We start from the raw sequence: 20,255 nt of genomic DNA, 5'->3' as shown, positions 1-20,255 counted from the left end.
GCAGAAGCTCAGAAAGACTGGCTGATTTATCAGTTTCTTGTATGCGATTTGCAATATGATCCTACTTTTGTTTACACAGAAGTAAGTCCCAGTCTACTCCAGGAGTACTTGCGTAGGATTGTAGCCATCTTGTACAAATTGGTCTTTAGATGTTAAAAGACAGAGAATGGTAATAATAAGAATTGATTGCTGCATATTACAAAGACATAGTTGTTTCTCCAGAGGCCTTTCTTAACAAGTACACATGGAGAAAATAAATTACTGATATAAAGCAATAATAGTATATAGAAGAGTTTATAGTAGCTTAATATAAAAGCTTCAAAGAATACTTAGGTTAACAAGCCTCAAAATATTGGTTTTGAAAGAGAGTTGCTATAGTGTTTTATATACATACACACCCATAATCCTTTCCACTACAGCCTTTTACATGCAGACATACACACACCACAAAGCTGTCCTGACAATCAAATGTAGGATGGGGCTTTTAGGACTAAAACTGGTGGGATGGTTTGGAAGAATCATGAGAGAGGGAGGTGACGACATTGGGGAAAAGCTGCACAAAGGTAATGCCAATGTTTTGAGGATAGAAAATTGTATTGTTTCTGGTCATCAAAAAACATTTGATAACAAGGGCAGTCATGCAACAGAGAAATTTAAAACTTCATAAATGACATTTTTCAAAGGCAAAAAGGAACATATTCTTACTTTTCTCTTTACTGTGCTGTTTTTAATGAGAAACCCAGAAATACAACATGAAGATTGCACTTGAAATGTTTTCTAACACCGAGTAATTTCTACTGGGCCATAACCAGGTGTTCATATGATCCCAGGACAAGATGCTACCAGCTCAGCATATGCTGAATGTTGATATGGTTCAGTATTTTTGCTCAATTCTTCAGGCTTTCATTTATTTTCTTTGCAAGAACCTGTGGTTAAGCAAACAGTCTTTCCATTAGATCATCCCAGGGTAAACATTTTGGAATGAAATGCATGCCAGAGGTATAACTGAAAATAAGTGTTTGTTTAGTACTGTGTGAGAAGGTTTAATAAAAACGGCCCTGTAATAGCAATGGTTTCTTATAAGGTTAAGACTGTGTATCTCTCTGGAAGAAAGTCTCTAGAGTTCACAGTACCTTAATCTGACATTTGCACATGCTAGCTATTTCCACTGCCTTCTCCAGTACCGCCAGCTATGATCCCAACTTCTGTTTATTTTAATGTATTAAGTTCCCAAAGCTATGCTTAATTCCTAAACTCATAACCAACCAGCTAGAACCAAATAATTGGTAATTTGAATCACAGCCGTGTCCACTGAGAAAATAGAGGAATATTTAGCCTTGCATTTGGTTTTAACTAGGTCTTAACCTAGTAGTTTCCTTGTATTGCTAGTTCCAGAGCACTACCACCAATATGGCCCTGAACACATCCCCAATCATTTCAAAGCCCAAACCTTACATTTGGCTCAGCAAAGCTAAGCAGATGACAAAAAGAAAGGCTAGGCATCTGACAGAATCTATACATATAAAAATGCTCTGTGCGTTTTGAGTGACTTCATAACTCAAAATCCGCTGGACAAATTGATACCAAATTTTGCCACAAGACACCTACTAACCCAAGGAGTGATGATCACTTTAAAAAATGACTTTGTCGTTTGGGAGTTGTAGCTGCTGGGATTTATAGTTAACCTACAATCGCAGAGCATTCTGAACTCCACCAATGATGGAATTGAACCAAACATGGCACACGGGACTCCCTTGACCAACAGAAAACACTAGAAGGGTTTGATGGACATTGACTTTGAGTTCTGGAGTTGTAGTTCACCTACATCCAAAGAGCACTGTGGACTCAAACAATAATGGATCTGGACCAAACTTGGCACAAATAATCCATATGCCCAAATATGAACATAGATGAAGTCTGAGGAAAATAGACCTTGACATTTGGAAGTTGCAGTTACTGTGATTTATAGTTCACCTACAATCAAAGAGCATTCTGAACCCCACCAATGATAGAATTGGGCCAAACTTCCCACACAGAACCCCCATGAGCAACAGAAAATACTGTGTTCTGGCACCCCCTCATGATCCCCCCCCCCCCAGGGATCCCAACCCCCAGGTCGAGAAATGCTGCCTTAAGGCCATCCAGCTATAGGTATAGATAGACATAGGATTCACACACACACATGTATATGACAGATATAATATAATAGATTTGAAATGGACCCTTAAAGAAGGACAATTATATGTTGCATGTTCCAGAGTAGGCAAGCCAGGCAATCTCTACATCAACACTGACAAAGAAACAACAAGAAATGCTGTTTACCCACAAACATAAAGAAATTACACAGATTAGAAACCAACACTTTCTCATTACTTTATTTTCCAGGTCACCAGATTGGGCCACAGCAACGTGTGGCAGGAGACGGCTAGTATCTTCTATTTGCATACTTGCATACTTTCTTGGAATATTCTTCCATGCACAAAATGGACTAAAAAACAGAAACACTTTGGTGGTTGCCAAGTACTGTGTTGTCCTGTTCAGACCAGTGGGTTTTCTGCAGCCAACTGTTTATGTAAAGATAGACTGACTTTGAAATAGTATAAAGAAAAATATATGCTAGAAGTAATAAACAAAAGAAAACTTTAGGAATGTACCTTTTAAAAGTAAACCATTCTTCTTTCTCATTATAAGATGAAGATTAAATTCATTGCTGATAATCATTTATTGAAAAAATAACTTGTTGCAATATTCATGATGAAGGAATGATGTAGCTTTTGGAAAATAAGCCCTGTACAATACCCTTACAATGTTCTTTAACATTAACTTTCAAAAGGGATTACATGTTAGTTGCAGCACTGATAAAATAACCTTGGGCAGAATTATGTTGGGGACTTCCATCCCCATTGTTCATTGTGGCACTGGCAAGGGGATTGGAAGAAAATCTAACTATATTTCCATAGAGAGACACAAACTGAGGCCATCCATTGGGATCCACTTGAGTCTTCCAAAGGTATCAGCGAATGATATCTTTAGTCTAAGGCAGTGAGTCCAAAACTCTAGTACTCCAGATGTCTTTGACCTCAACTCCCAAAAGATTCAGCTACTTTGGACAATGACCAAGGATTTTGGGAACTGAAGTCCAAAAGACCTAAAAGACCAGAGTTTGGGAGATACTATCTTATGGAAAGATAGACAGATGGTTTTCCAGTGTTTTGCCTACTCTCCACCAGTAACAGAATGACTTTGGGGAGGCTGCTGCAATGAAAGGATGTGGAAGTAGGAGGGTTTTGGACACCATGAAGAAAAAAATGATGATACCAACTTCTGCAATGACCATAAGTACACATACACAAATGCAAGGTGGTCAGATCAAGTCTCTATCTCTATCATGGACTATTTTTTCTGAACGACCAAACTCTCTATTATCATATTTGTATATCACAGGTGATCCTCTCTACACATAACATGAGTATGCCTATGTTAGCATGGATCCATATTTCTGAAAGAGACTAAATAATAACAAAAATTATTCTGAGGAAAATGATTCCATTACAGGATTCGGTTTGTATATTCCTACTATGAAACTCTACCATAGGTTTAAAGGTGCTCCCTTGGAAAAGAGTATCCCATCTTCTATGGACATTAGATATAAAAGATGTTTCTTTCTTTAGGTGAACATTCATGTATTCTTCCAGCAGTACTGTAGCACCAAAACTGGGTGATCACAATGGCATTCCATCACATCTACATATATTTAACAATATTTTAGCTTCATTAATTTGGCCCTTGCAGCAAGAGGCTAAGAGCAGTTATAACATTAAAGCATGATCTTTACAATAATCTAGAGGTGGTTATTGCCAATTTATTCATGGCCCTTAAGACAAATAAGAAAAATACATTATCTGTCACCTGTGAGTTATGGATTTTAGAAAGTGCACCAGGTCATACCAAGAGCTTCTGAATTGTTTTTGAGTCTATTTCAAAGCCACTTTAAATCTCTCCAAAGAGATATAAAAATATAATGACACCGAGCTCCTGCAGGTTCTATCACATACTGATAGGGGACAAAAGCTCTCATTCTTATGTATATGAGAAAAATTGACTAGCTGACAGATATGCTGAAGTTTCAAAATGGTAGATCACAGGTTTCAAAGGGGATAAAACCTTCAAGCAGATTTTAAACTTTAATACAGATGGCACCTGTTGAGCACTACCCCTTTAATAGAAAGGCCCAGAAGGTTTCAGAGTTGGGAAGACAGGCAAGTTTTCAGTTTGGGGGTAATTCTTCTAGCAGTTGAGTCCTGCATTGTCTCAAAGGCTAGGACCATCCTGGATCTGTTCAATTAAGTTTTATGTTTTGATCTTGCTCTTTATTCAATATGATTTAAACAAATTACTGTTAGTGAAGGCATCAGTGTGTATGTCTTTTTCTTGCATGGTACAACATCAAGGACTGACACCAACAATTGAACTAACCCACTTCTGCCAAAATATGTCCTGTCCATGAATTTTTTACACAATGTCAGGACAGCAGCAACACTTGTATGAAATAAGGTCCAAGTTTGATGTCTCACCCAGTGTGAGGATTTGTACACATAAAATACAAATGAAAACTTTAGAGTACAGATACACACAAACACAAAACCACACAAGAAAATTTAAAAATTTGGCATAGATTATAATTATAATTATTATTGATGTTATTATTTAATGAATATATCTCTCACTTTTCTCTCATAAGGGATCTAAAGTGGAATTACAAAAGAGAGAAATAATGGTTGCATTTCGGACTATACTTCTAAAAAGTGTTGTTTTTTATTTTAAATATGATTGCTTACATAACTGCTTTCAGCTGTACAAATACAATCTGTTGCTCAATTAATATGAAGTGGAATACATTCAAGATGGGCTCAGTTAATTTTTTCAGATTATCTATTCACCGAAACACCTGTGTAATATATTCTAGAAGGTTGCTGTAGAACTTTTATAGAGCAATATGCCCCCAGGCATCACAAAATTGATCTCTAATCATATATTGTTCTTTAAAAAGTAGTATTAACACTTGGGAACAAAAGAACAGCTGTCTAAAAAAGGAAAAGGAACTATATTGTACATCACACATTGAAATGTGTGTATACTTCTTTGGAATTGGACTATTTAATTTTAAAGGCCATGATTAGGGTACTCTGGATGTTGGAAATGACAATGATGTTTCATGTATCTAATGATGTGTATAATGATGAGGTTGTTCTAGATACAGAGAATGACAATGGGATTCCTGTTGAAAGTGTCTTTCCTGAAGGGTTTGGGGATGATGGTCCCTGGAAGAGGGCCTGAATTGCTACCAGAGAATTCCCAGGACTTTGAGCCTGAGAAAAGCTCAGCACCTGGCCCAGCTGCAGAAATTAATGAGCCAGTAGATAGAAAGCCATAGCTAATAACAAGGCAGCAGGAGACGACGGGATCCCAGTTGAACTGTTTAAAATCTTGATCCAACCAGACCATACTTCAGGAAATAAAGCCCGGCTGCTCATTGGAGGGAAGGATAGTAGAGGCAAAGATGAAGTAATTTGGCCACATCATGAGAAGAAAGGAAAGCTTAGGGAAGACAATTGTGCTGGGGAAAATGGAAGGAAAAAGGAATAGGGGCCGACCAAGAGCAAGATGGATGGATGGCATCCTTGAAGTGACTGGGTTGACCTTGAAGGAGTTGGGGGTGATGACAGCTGACAGGGAACTCTGACGTGGACTTGTCCATGAGGTCACGAAGAGTCGGAAACGACTGAACGAATAAACAACAAAACATAGAAGGCATATTTTCAGTCAGCACAGGCAAACAAACCAATCTCTCAGGCGTTCTGCCAGACTGAGGGAGAGATTGATAACAGAGTCAAGGCTGAAATAGAAATCCATTTCTGGCCACTTGGGCATAAAGTAGATTAGGGGATAAAAGTGCCAAGTACATAATCTATACTCAGACGAAGCAACGTTGGAATTGAGTCAAGTCATATTTCCTGGTTCTTGGAAGCCTTGCCTTGGATAAATTTGTGTGTTAAGTTCCTTGTTTGTTTTCATGATTTAAGTTTTAGAGTTTTACCTTGGAAGTTTCTAATTTCCTGAACTATTTGTTTCTGCTTATCTTTTTACCTAACTGGATTTACGTATTTTTATGGAGTGTTTTTACTGCTACTGCTACTGCTTTTCAATTATTTTCAATAAACTGCTTGCATTTTTACCCAGCTGTATGGTGTTTAAAGTCAGAGGGTTTTCCTGGCCTGGAGTGAAACAAGAAGGTGGGCTGCTTGATCTTCCCCTTGGCCCCTAATTTCTGTGTCAGTCCATAGAAAATGGTTGTTTTTTACAGTAATTGTCTTTTTTAAAAAAAAAATTGAAGCCTGAATGAAGCTTCAAGTGAGATGCAGTATCAATTCTATTTCTTTTTTTAGGTAGGTTTCTCTTGCCTGCTCTCCTATGCTCTCCTATGCTATTGCCCAGGCCTTTAACTCCCAGAATTCCTGAAAATTGAAGATGCTTGTAAGGGCTTCTGGGAGTTAGAGGCCCAAACAGATGGAGGGCCACAGTTTGAGGATGACTGCTATTGCCTACCATTCAGCAGGATGTCATTTTCTGTGCTTACTGGCTGTGATGGCAGTAGTGGAAATCTACCCGAGAACCAAGCCATATGGTAAGCCTTATCATTCAGTTTCCTTGTTTAGATTAAGCAGCAATTTCAGGGGGGAAATATGGTTGCTGCGTATCTTACAAAAAATGAAAATATATTCTGTGGGGTTTTTTTTTTAAAAAAAAAAAGCCAAGCCAATAGACACATCAGTGACAAGTGGTATGTCTGGAATCCATGGCAGCTGGTGCATACAGTGCAACTGAGCATGGAGCCAGTGACCAAAATGTGCTCATTATTATTCCACACACATGCCCCTTCCTTGGCAGAAGTCTTTCTTCTGGCCCTTTCTTTTTTGAAGATTGCAAAACAAGGAGAGACATTTGCAATGAATAGTTATTCATCCTTTGCTGCTTTCCATTCCATATGTCAAAGGAGTATTTGGTGGAACTGTGCTCCAGTGCATTCATTCCCCAGTTTCCCACCGGAAATGGAGCAAAAGAGGCTTGGCAGAAACGTCTCACTGGGGAGCCACATTGCATCTGGTCTGAGCTGGTCGGTTTTTGCTGTAGGGAGCAGGAATGCCAATCTGTAGCCCATTTACTCCAAAGGCTGGGTCACTAGGGAGTCAAGTATTCATTTTTAAATGTTCCTGGCTTTCAAAACGTATGTGCCTAAGTTTTGTAAGCAAAATTAAAACAGATTTTATTGCAGGTCTCAGCTGGTGGCTATGTGTACTACAGTAAAGAGAACATGAATGAGATGAGATTATGCTCACTAAATGAGCAAAAACCTCTCTGCTTCAACATATTCATGAATTTGTCCTCCTCATATTTATTTAGCCTTGGCTGTGGCATCAATCCCCATCACTTTATATCTTCAGCACACCATCCTTTCCCCCTTGCTACCCGCTGCAAGGCTCAGCATATACAAACAGCTCTGCTGATTGTTTCAAATAATAGGAGGCCTATAAATTACTTTTTTAGGTGATTAGGGGTAGCTGTTTCTTTTTCTGCTACATTGAAGGACATCCTTTCTAATTTTCTGTTCGTCATACTTGTGCAATTTGTGGCTGCAGTAAAACAGAAGTGGGCAATTGTGGTCCCCCAGCTGTTTTTACAGGTTTAGCTGCACTGCCATCATTACTCACCCCATAGGAGATATTTGATAAAATTGGATTCTGTTCTCTTTGAAGCTGACTGATTTTCAGATCTGTGGCACTTTGCTTATATCCCTGCATCCTGAAACCAGGAGACTTTTTGTAGTGATCGGTCCATGACAATAGAACTGTGCCAGTTCCTCCACACCAGCATCATAATTCCATCCTACAAAGAAAACAAGATCCAATATGTGTCCTGCAACATGTGTAGGGCAAGGCACCACCTGGGACAGACCCATGGTTGTCATGGAGGCCACGAAGACCTGAGCCACACCCAACAGAGCAGTCTCGGAATGGATGTTGAAGTCTCCCAGCACTATTAGCCATTGAGACTCCAATGCCAATCCCAAGACCACCCCAGCTAGCTCAGGAATGTAGACTTTTGAGCAGCATGGGCAGCACACCAACAGATCCCTATTTTGTTCCACTCACCCACTTTTAGGTAAATACACTCAAATTATCTCTCTGTATCCACAGAATCTGTATCCATGGAATCAATGATTCATAGCTTGAAAATACTCCATCCTAACCTCACCGCGCAAAAGGCAAACCTTAATTTTAACATTTAATATACTGTCGTTTATAAAGGGACATGAGCATCTATGAAGTTTGTATTCATTGGGGGTCTTGGCACCAGCAAACACCAATGGATACCCCAGCTTATATGTACAGTATTCATCTGCTATCAATGTTGGGGGGGGGGGGGGATACATTATACTTGATCATAGCCAAAAGGTCAACGAGCATATGTGAGTTCCTAGGAATAGCATCCAATTTGTTTACTATTCTATAAAGTTCCCAATATCCCAATAAGAGCAATTACTTGAGCTCTTGAGAAATAATGATATGGCAGAATTATAGCAGCTTGACACCATTTTATCTGCCATGCATCCATCCTATGGACTCATGGGATTTGTAGTCCATTGTGCTACCCGAGATCTATGACAGAGAAGAATAAATATCTCACAAAACACTAATTCAATGTTTAAGATATAGCCTGTAGTAGCCTGTAGTACTTGGGTATGCTCCCATTATTTTCCAGTCTACATTGTTTAAATGTGATCCATATGTACATTTCTCCCTTTATTTGAAGCCTACTGGGCAATTCCAGTTAGAGCAGTGATTCAACATATAAATAAATCCTACAGCTTTAATGGGGTCATTTTAGTTGGACAGACAAAAGGATTCATGCCCAGGTCTCAAAGTTCCATCATCCATCTTCCTTCCCCTGAGCACATGGCAAGATTTTAAGCAGCTGTTTGATCTAACATATAACCTTTCCAAAGTCTAGTTAGAATAGCGACCTGCTGAACATCACTTAGATTGAGAAGATCATATGGATAATGGTTTATCCAACAGCAATGTAAACAAGTGTATATTGGATCCATTGAGAAAATTAGTTATGTCTTTTTTCAGTACGAAACTCTGAGCTACACTGTTAAACCATCCTCATTGAATGTAGATGGCATTTACTTTGACAAATTTGATTCATTTTCTTCACACTATCAATGGAAATTATGGCTCCTTAATTTTAGCAGCTCTCCAGTTTTTTTTTTTTAAAAAAAAGATGTGTTCACAATGGGCCTGCTTTCTGCTAATTTAAGCTTAACTACTGGAATGAGCTGCTCTTGTAGTTACTACTGTTAGCTTGAAAGGTTCTCATCTCTAGTGACCTTTGCAAATACAGTCTCAACCTAAAGAGATGATAATAACAGAAGAGAAAGGATAAGCTGTATTGGAGAGTTTGCACTGTGGGCTGCAATCAAGCCACCTAAAAATATTCAGCAACTAAGTATGACTGCCAAAAACTAACACAATGAAGTGCTTCTACCAATTAGAACTCATCAGTCAGTCACTTAACAAAAACACTGTTGTATAATTCACTTGAGGCATTGGAAACTGATTGTGAAAGTTACCTCTATTTTTAATTTTGATCAGAGCTCTTGTAATTTCACCCAGAAGGGTAAAAGCTTTTGACATTCTTAGTACTTGCCCATGATAATAAAATAAGAAAATGTGTAAATCCCTTTTCCAATCTATAAGATTTTGTTTGGTTTTGGGGGGAAATGTAGTTTGCGCTTGTTAACACCTGAAATTCTGTTAAGGTTGTGATCTATTTCTGACAATTTAAAGAAAGTGTAGCAGTGATATTTTCAAGGAAAGCAACACAGCAGTGAGTTAAACGCATCGCTTTTAAATACTCATTCTGAGAAATGCCATAAAGACCACCTACTGATTTTGAAAATGCTCCATTCATTCTTCTGATTTCTATGTATACTTGTGAAAGCTGGATAGTGAAGTAAGCTGGTGGAAAGAAAATCAACTCATTTGAAATGTGGTGCTAGAGGAGAGGTCTGCAAATATCATAGACTGCAAAAAGACAAATAATTGAGTTATACAGCGAATCTGGCCTGAACTATATTTAGAAGCCAAACTGACAAAGTTGAGAATATCATACTTTGGCTGTATCATGAGAAGACATGACTCACTGAGGGGAAAATGCTTGGGAAGGTAAAAGGCACCCTTCCAAAAAAGAGAAAGACTGCATTCCAGATGGGCAGAACTGATCAAGGAATCCAGCCATGGCCCTGAGTCTTCAAGAGCTGAGCAAAGGTGACCCAAAGGTCTCTCATTCATAGGAGTGGCATAAATTAAAGGTTTATTTATTTATCGTATCAGGGACAGACCAAACAGTTGCATTGCATTTTTTAACAAACAAACAAACAAATAAAACACAAAGTTTGCAAGCTTGGTAGTTGATTAAATGTCCTTTGACCAGTAGCTGGCCACTTGGAGTGTCTCTGGTGTTGCTGCAAGAAGGTCCTCCATTGTGCATGTGGTGAAATTAAAGGAGACTTTAGGGCAATTAACAACAACGGTCTGGTATCCTGAGCTGTAATCTTTGTCTTGCCTAACAAGCAAAGGCAACCTCAAAGACAAGAATATAGTTGTGTCGCATCTCAAACTATTCATGTCTTGCCTTATCATAATTTAGCCATTGGTTAGGCAAGGTTTTACTAGTATTTTAGACCTTCAGATATCAGGGCTTCTTTAACTCATGGCTGGCTCAAGGTATTTTGTGACCTGAGGTGACCTGTCCCACAAAAGTTGACCAGATCAGCAATAAAATCTCACTTCAGCATTGGTTTGGGAGCAGTACCTTCTACCTGAGGACAACTGAAGAAGCATAGGGCAGACTCTGTGCAACACATGTCTCTCTCCTCTAGTTTTTTCAGTTCCTCCCTGCCCTAGCTGAGATCTGATGAGGCTGCCTTGCTATGCTTCTTGCTGACACACACTGACTGCTTTTAGTTTTACCCCTGTTCTTTCCATCTCTGCTGCCAGACTAAATTTTCATTATAATTCTTTTCCATTTTACAAGACACAAGACATCTCCTGAAATGACATCTCAGTGTCAGTATAGTAGTTTGGACACAAAGGTTTTGCTTTGGGTCCAGATCACAACGGAGAAGTGATGTATAAACTCTACTGATAAAACAATGCTGTGTAGTAAGACTGGGGATAAAATGGGAAGGAAAGGAGACCTCTTCTCCTATGACCGCTTGGCTTATATTGGCCAGGCAAAAGGATACCTTCCAATACTTCACCGATTTAGGAATTATATATTTTTCAAATGTTTACAATTTTATTAATGAGATTTTTGTGTGCTGTCAATTATACTTATGTCATTGTATTTGTACTTATGTATTGTTGTCTGCATGTGGCACTTGGAATGCTTCTGTGAACTGCTCCAAGTTCCTTTGGGGAGATGCTGGTGAGGTACAAATAAAGGTTATTATTATGAAAAGTGGGACATATATGACCCAACACCATCAGGATGTGGAAAATGTGGCAAAAGTTATTAATAAGGAAGAACACACAAGCTAGGAGAGACTCCAACACTTAGCTTTTGCCTGGATCCACAGGGAAGGGTAAGGGGCCACCCCATCCTGTCCTTTTCCCCAGTTCATTGAGCACAGACTGCATTTTGAACTCAGTTTACACCACCAAAGGTCAGCTGAGAAGTAACACCCCTACAGCCTGTGGTCCAATTCAGGGGGAAAACTTCATCACTTTGCTGTATAATGAGGACACCTTTCTAGTTGGACTAAGGACTGTTCCTGTAAATTGGTCAGGCAATCGTCTGCAGAACAGCTAGATAACTGGCTAATTAGTTCTGTTTTTTTGTAATAATTAAAAAGATGATCAAATATGCCACTGTGAAATGAAGATCTATCTATTGAAGAAGAAAACCTTAGTCTACCAATAGTAGATATCCACCTAACAGACTCTCAGAAGTCCCAGTCAACATAGACAATGCTATGGAATAACAGGAGTTGTAGCCCAAAACATCTAGAAATAGTGAGGTTTCTAACCCACTTCCAGAGAAAGATTGCCCTTTTTTATTCCAAGAATTACACTTATGCCTTGGACAATGCAAATAATGCATTAATCTCATACCCAAATTGTAAAATGATGGTTTATTAAGAAATTTTACAAGCTCTCTCTCTCTCTCTCTCTTTATTGTTTTAAAATGTATGTTTCCTTTGGATAATTTTCAAACAGTGCAAAATAAAATATTTAATTCCCTGTTGTTTATATGTTTAAGTTTTTATGTGTTTGAGCATTCCTAACTACCTAGCAATAAAGCAACAGAGACAAAAATAATAACAATGGGGAAAGAATAAACTTGCACTGAATAAACTTCTGGAAATTTATAATGTACCTTTGGAGTTGAAGGTTATTTTTCCATTGTGGAAAAATGCAAGTTTTCCATTGTGGTGCCCATTGTATTCAGTTGGGAGTCTTGTGTGAAATCTAAGAATTTTTGGGGAAATCTCATGAGATTAGACTTTGAGAGATGAGAAAGGTGTTCATCTTTAAAACATTATAGAGCAAGCGGGAAATTCTTGACAGTTATAAATTCAAGCTTGTGATACTGCAGCCAGATGCATGCAAAGCATTTCAGAAACTTCTCCATGAATAGTAAGAGCTTACACAACTCCAGCTTTTCAAGAGTGCATTTTAACAACAATGTGTTATAAAATGGGCAAGGTTACACTTGATTGACCAAGGATGAATTGCATGGAGATTGTTTCATATGGCTTTTTTTTTTTTTGCTTGGCAATATGAGTTTGCAATCTGAGAATGTCTACACACTATATTATTTAAGAATAGTTACAAGGCATCAGATTGTGTCTTATCTTGAAAGTTAAACAGGGGTAGCCCTGGTTAAAACTTGAATGGGAGACTACCAATGAATATCGGATGCTACAGATAATATTTCAGAGGAAGGAATTGGAAAAACTACCTCTGGGTATTTCTTGTTTGAGAGTCATGGTGTCTCTATATGTCAGCTGGTAACTTGAGACACAAACCACAGACACATAAGGCACAACCACCACATATGTTGGTGATGCTGAACACTGCACACAAAGGTGCTACTAAGCAGAAGGTATACACTTTTCTAAAGAGGTACTCAGCTCTCACTACTACATCTATTTTTTTGTTTTGTTTTGGCTCAGTATCTCCCATCAAAAGTAAAAACATTAAATCTACCAACATGGGCTAAGAGTGACCAAAAGTTGTACATGACAGCTACAACATTCAAATCGTTAGACTTTCCTCTAAAAACTCCTAATTCTTGTTGGGTGCTGAAAATCCTCATAGGTATTCCTACTTATCCTGAATGTCAGCAAGTGGCTTGTTAAGTCTGTGGTCTAGATATCACCATTCACCTTACATTATTAACCTACATGAAACATACTGACTCAAAACAAAAATCAAAATTCAGATTTTCAGAGTTGAGAGGTAGCCTCATAACATCTGGAACCATATAGATTTCTCCCTCTCTCTTAAAGTGCCTGGAAAAAGGAAATTACATTATATTAAGGAAAATATGATATTGTAAAAGAGCTTTGCCAAACAAATCTGATATTTGCAAAGCTTACAGATGGGAGATACTGGAACATCTGTGGTAATTTATCATTAAAATGTGTAAGAAAATTCAGCATGAGGCTGACTTTCAAAAACCTTGGCTTTTAATATGTGAGTGTTGAGATCCTTAAAAAAAGAAAGTGGTTGATAGAAATGACCCTTTGGCAGCAATGTAGAAGGAGAAAATAGGGATGGTAGCAGACTGGACAAAATGGAGACAGCTGCTTTAAAAATGGCTTGCTGCAATCACACAGGCTCTGTTTCCCTTGCAGTGCAAAGTTCAAGAAAATGTGTTCTTCTCAGTGCTGAAATGGATTTGGATCTACTTGGATTCCATGCGGACAAGGGTCTGCTCCAAATGATAACTGGCCAAATGTGTTTGGCAAGACAGATGTTGAATTTAGTATTTTGTATTTGCCAGGAAACAGAGGATTTGGTGGCAGAAAGTGTTAGAAGATTCAGCTGCCTCAGGCACATACCAGCCAATAAAAAGAGCAGATCATAATAGGTGGATTTGAGACATCTTCCCTATGATATTTCTTAATATTTTCCCTATACACATTGAATTTCTTCATTAAAGTCCTCACAGCTATGGACTTTGCAAATGGCAAAGACAAATGTGCCAGGTTCAAACATATAGGCCTTTCCCACTGTAAATGGCACAGTCCTCAGATGAAAAAGAGCCATCATTATGCTTGAAGAACAGCCTTTACTGGAAAGGGTACAGAAAGGTGGCAACCCAAAAAATCAAGGGGTAACTTCCACGTGATGGAACTTTCAATATTTGTAGCTGTGTAAGGTAGGACATACTAAAAGTGAATAAAATTATGTCCATTGTGTGTAAAATGGATGTGGAAAAGCTTTCTCACCCTTTTTATATCAGTAGACCCTAAGGTTGAATTGTGAAAAACTCAAGAGAGAAAAGTGCTTCTACACCAGTTTTTCTCAACCTGTGAGTCCCCAGGTGTTTTGACCTTCAACTCCCAGAAATCCTAACAGCTGGTAAACTGCCTGTAGCTGTCTTGACTGACATCCCATGCCCCCTGGGTTCAGGTGTCCTGTCACCCCTTCACCAAATGTCAGGGTAGTCCCTGGCAGTGACATGCCAACTACCTTGTTCTCAGTGCTCTGACTGGTGTAAGTTAAAATGCAAGGGAGCGGGGAAAGGGGTTTTCACCCCCCCCCCCCCCAGATTCCTTAGCAAGGCAGTGCTCTGGTTGATGTTGCCAGAGTGCTGAGGAGTCAGTAGGTGGCATGTTGTGGCTGCGGATAGACACAACATGGGAGTCAGGGGAATTTGCATTTCCTGTCAATGTAAAAGGTATACTGGACAAATTCACTGAGAAATGCTAATAATCATGATGCATAAATACATACATTTACATTACAGCCTCCGTATCTGAGGGAAATACCTTCCTGAACTAAGGGTATATCTACACTATAGAATTAATGCATTTGACACCTCTTTAACTGTCCTGGCTGAATGCTATATAGGTTGGTGATAAGCTAGCACTCTTTGGCAAAGAAGGCTAAAGACCTTGTAGAACTATAATGCCCATGATATGGTGTCAAACTGCATTAATTCTACAGTATAGATGCACTCTTTGGTTCTAATTCACCTAATAGTACTGGAATTACATATACATATAATCCATTCTCAGTTCCAAACCTCCTTCTTAATTTTCTGCTCTTTTTCCTTAGTCAATTACAGGCTGGTGAATGCAGAATACTTAAAGTTGTTCCATAATACCTATTCTTCATTGCACTTCGCTATCAACCTTCATCTTCTCTAGTTAGGTTCCCACTGCTACTCTGTGACCTTCCTTCAGCAACTGAATTTCTGATAACTTTCCGCCATTAGGTTTCTGTACCTTGAGGAAACTCTTTGTAGTTATCAGACTGTTCCCCCGAGTACCATGTGATATTGTAATCCTGGCCAAATTGACAATTTTTCAACTCCTCATGCTCAGCAACTAGCTTGAAAATGTTTCTGGAGTTATCGTCACAACCGCATTGTACAATAAGTTATGATCTGGCCCAAGGCCAACCAACAAGTCTCATGGCGGAGCAGAGCTCTGAACCATGATGGCTGAGATCCTACATCAAAGGCATGGAAGGTAATGCTCCATGCCTGCAACTCTATAATTCTTTTCTTCTTGCAGTTGTCAAACTCTGGGGGTTACTGCTACATCCATTAAATAGCTGTGGAGGGGGGAAGAAGAGAGCTAAGCAAGCAGTGAGGATTGCTTTTTTCCTCACTGCAGTTCATTAGTCTGAGAGCAAAAATGAAGGAAGTTGCCATTCCTCCTCTAGTCTCTTGAGAAGTGAGGGGTGGAAAGTAGTCCCAGCTATTTGGTCACCTCCTTTCCATCCACATAGCAATCATAGCTGTGACACCAAAAGGTTTACCAGATGGTTTATCTGCCCATCAAAAAAATGGAGCAATGACGACTATCAATCCACCACCCTATATAATACTTCTAGAGTAGATTCAGCATTTCTTTTGAAGGTCTTGGACAAATTGTCATTTCCCCCCAACTCATGAACAGCTAAGATTCTTTATTGTCCATATGATGGATTGTCCACAAATACTGATGTTTTAAAACTAGATGAAAACACAGAGAGATATGCAGGAGCTTTACTGTTGTTGCTCCCTTAAGGCAGAGTGCAAGGGCGTAACAAATAGCCTCTTGTGCTCAATACAAAATAAGACATGGGTAACATTAAATTGCCCATTTGTATGTTGCTGAGAGGATTCCAGGTAGCAAGTAACTTTTCCAAGGCTTCCTAAGATTATTCTGCATTAGAAATACTACCTTGCACAAATAGTCTCAAGCATTTGTAGTTACTTCTCAGTATGTTTAGCAAAACCAACTGCATAGTCAGCTTACATTACATTTACCAAACCTATGTGAGAATCAAAACCAAACTATATACTGAATGAAATCTTTGAAAGGAACATTGTAAAACCCAGGACAGAGACTAGTAGAAGCTTCTGTCCCTTAAAATGGCTTAATTTGTGAAGTAGAGCACAATTATGGTGTTTTATGCCACTAAGCTGCCTTTTAAATAAATTATGCATTCAATATGTAATTAAGGTTCCAAGGTTGGCACTTTATGTGTGCTGACATTTCAAATATATAGGCAACCATTAGCAAATGCATACCGTGGCTTTGGCTGGACAATGGAGTGAATCAAAGTCTAACTACCTTTGGGTAAATTAATCATCACTAATGCACGTTTTCATTTGTGTGAATTAACAAAATAGTCTGTAATTGTCTAATAAATTTGTTAGATAATACAGAGACTTAGATTTATAATGGTTCCGCATAGCCCATTATTCAATATTTTATTCCAAGGCAGAAATCAGTGTAAGATCCTCCTCTTAAAGAAGTACCAACATAACTTGAATGATAACAGAAATCCATTTTAATTTTAGTCCAAGACTATTTATATAGAGAAGAAGAAAAGAGCATGGGACCGGATCAAGGAATTCATTGTAATACAATATCCTGAAAAGAGATGGGTGGAGAGAAATTTATCTGAATCCTGTTCCTCTTGCCAAATAGAGTAGAACCAATTAAACAATTTACTTACTTACATGTTGTCTCACTATTTGATTTAATTATTCAATGTTTTTACCTTAGCATTTCCCAATAGGATTCAGGCCATGGTGTGGTTTCAGCAATCCCTGAAAGTGCTTCAGCCAAATTAGGATCTGAATTCCATTGTTAGTCCCAACTAGAGGAGAGCCATTGAATTAACTGATGAATGCTAAGTGAACTATTAGCTAAACCCCATTGATTCAATGAGTTTACACTGGCTGGGACTACTAATATGAATCAGGCTTTAGATCACCCTAAGGATGAGGGAATGTTAAACAATTTCGGACAATATTTTAATAATGTAATAGTGGCCAAGGAATCTCTCCTATGGTGTAGGCTATGGTGGATAATAGCTCACTGCTCGTGTTTGAAAAATAGCAGCAATTCACATATAAAAATATAATTCTATAATTTTAATTAAATTCCTATCATTCCAGTTTTCCACTCTATGCAACATACTTTTAAGATTTCTTCACCCAAAGGAAGCTGTAGAATTGGGACACTTTATCCCAGGTTTCCTTTGACTTCTTGTACTAACTGCTGAGTATGTCTTTAGATTCCAAGATTGTGCTCCAGTCACACTTACAATGAATCCTAGAAGCACCAGATCCCATTTGGTGCTAAACAGGGACAGCTTGGGTTATTGGATGGGAGAGTGGCAAAAAATACATTGTACAGTAGGCTATATATTCAGAAGAAGAAACTGGCAAAATCACCACTGAGTATTCCTTGCTTAAGAAAAACTTATGAAATTCATGGGATCACCATATGATCACACACATAATGAACCCTGGATTAGTATATAATATTGGCACAAAGTTGGGATGTCATGTAACTCATGTAACACGTGTCATGTAACTCATGTCACAGCTCAGCAAGGCATTGTGAAGCCAGCTGCAAATTACACCAGAATCATTGTTTAAAGAGGCAGCACACAAACAGCTAGATGAGAAGCCTCAATGCAATATAATAGTAGAGCAAGCATACCACTACCAAAACATAATCAACCAGTATTGAGACAATATTTACATTTGGACCTAATAAACAGTCTACCATCTCCAAAAAACACTTGTTTGTTTTCTTCCTATGTCAAGGCAGTGGGCTCACACACTCTTAAGGCATGTTTTACAGTCACTGTAAAGACAGGTCTCTTTCCCTAAAAGATAAATTAACAGATGAAAAATACAGTATGTGGTTGCTGTTTGATGTTATAGAGTGGTCTGAAATGTTTAATTTTAAGATGTAATAATAATAATGTTTAAAATACTTGAACTGGCTACTTACGTTTTTACAAAACAGAAAACAAAGCTATGATCTCTTTTTTTAAAAAAAAAACACATGGGATGTGTGTATACATTTGAATTTATATGTAGCAAAATATCACAGATCCTTGTATAGTCCAACAGCGCCATCCAATGTATGTTTACTCAGAAATCAGTCTCACTGCAATGTGTGGTGCTTACTCTCAAGTAAGATCAGGACTGTAGGCTAAGTGTCACATCTACTACTCAACAAATAAAATGTTGAGTGTTTTTCTTCTTAACATAGGAGTAAAAACTGTACTTTTTCAATACCCTTTAAACCTACCCCCTCAACCCAACAATAGACTTTCTAGATGCTGGAGACCAGTAGTGGAGACAATGGTCTTCGAAAGACTTGCCCATAGCAATTCATGTTGAAATGCCACAAAACTATTTGAGGACCAAGATTGGCACCACAAAGGCATCACAAACAGTTCTTGTATGAGTACCACCAACCTGCCTCTTCACACAGATGTGCAAATCCCACTTTCTAAATACTCATGGTGAAATAGCTCAAATTCTGACTTCAGATGTTTATATTGATCCATTTGCTATCCAAGGACTAGGATTTAAGAACAGCTATGCCACTTCCTGAATATCGAGTCTCAGAAACCTGCGAGGTTACTTGGAAATGTAGCCATATTTTTACTCCCAAAAGCAGCTGCCAAATAAAAATATAAAATATGATTTTAAAGAATGGGAGAAGATCTATTGAAATTGTTCAACAGCAGCAGGATCTTTGCTTTTCCAGAGTTCAGAGAGTCCCTGGATATTTATCCAACTCTTCCTTTAAATGTACTGCTGTCAAACAAGTATCTCATTTCAGCACCGAGCCACTCCAGTGTGAAACAGTAGTCTACAATTTGGGTTTGCTTTGAAAAACTTATCTCATTATAAATTGCATGTGCAACAATCTATATTTGCAATGGCTTTGCTCAGTGAGAAAATGATACTTGAATGAGAATCTTCTGCACAGATACTTAAAATGCATTTCCTTCTGAAACAATATAACATTCAACATACACACACACATCTCATATATGTATATACATCATATATATACATCTCAGTGTCTCAATAAGCCCCCTCTTCACATTCACTTCACTTAGAAAATGCTCAGAAAAGCTGCAGAAAATCAAATGAAACAACACTGCATGGCTTATTTAGAAAAAAGCATACGTTACCAGATGCATTGTTGAAGTTTCTGGATCACCTGCAGGAGAAAAAATGGGCTAGAAATCGGATGCTGCCACAGTATTCCTGAGTATTACACAGAGCTGGATCTGACTGTTGCAAAATACCAGGCAAGTGTGAGGCTGAAAAACCTTTGAGTTGAGCTCACTCTATAGGCATCAGAAAGCCTCAAAGGGGAGAGGGTGGAGGGAAGAGGAGAAGAAGAAGGAAAAGAAGAAGGGAGGGGAAGCAGAAAGAGGCAGCACACAAATAGCTAGATGAGAAACTTCTGGCACCTTTCCAGCTCAGGAATGAATTCACTGTAATTTGGAGATATATAGTGAAGGAAATGAGGGGAAACTTAGGTTTACAGATGGATTTCTCCCTGCTTAACAGGCTCTGCAAATATGTGCAGGCTTTATCTCAGCTAATTTTAACAATGCTGTTCCAGAAACAATACT

At 38.4% G+C, this 20,255-nt stretch overlaps 1 protein-coding gene across 2 annotated transcripts in view; it reads right to left on the bottom strand.

Moving 5' to 3' along the window:
* The window catches only part of SCHIP1 (schwannomin interacting protein 1), a 520,084-nt gene extending 500,105 nt beyond the window's left edge, over window positions 1-19,979 (bottom strand). Inside the window, exon 1 of one of the 2 annotated variants that reach the window (XM_060767611.2) lies at window positions 19,806-19,979. In XM_060767611.2, coding sequence (XP_060623594.2) covers window positions 19,806-19,814 — 9 coding nt within the window. In that variant the 5' untranslated portion in view covers window positions 19,815-19,979. The remainder of the gene's footprint in view (window positions 1-19,805) is intronic. The other variant, XM_060767613.2, reaches the window with a different exon arrangement.
* Between the last annotated feature and the right edge of the window lie 276 nt (window positions 19,980-20,255).

The sequence above is a fragment of the Anolis sagrei genome, chromosome 3 (genome assembly GCF_037176765.1).
Source record: "Anolis sagrei isolate rAnoSag1 chromosome 3, rAnoSag1.mat, whole genome shotgun sequence".
Classification (NCBI taxonomy): Eukaryota; Metazoa; Chordata; class Lepidosauria; order Squamata; family Dactyloidae; genus Anolis; species Anolis sagrei.
This window is presented reverse-complemented; position numbering and strand designations above follow the sequence as displayed.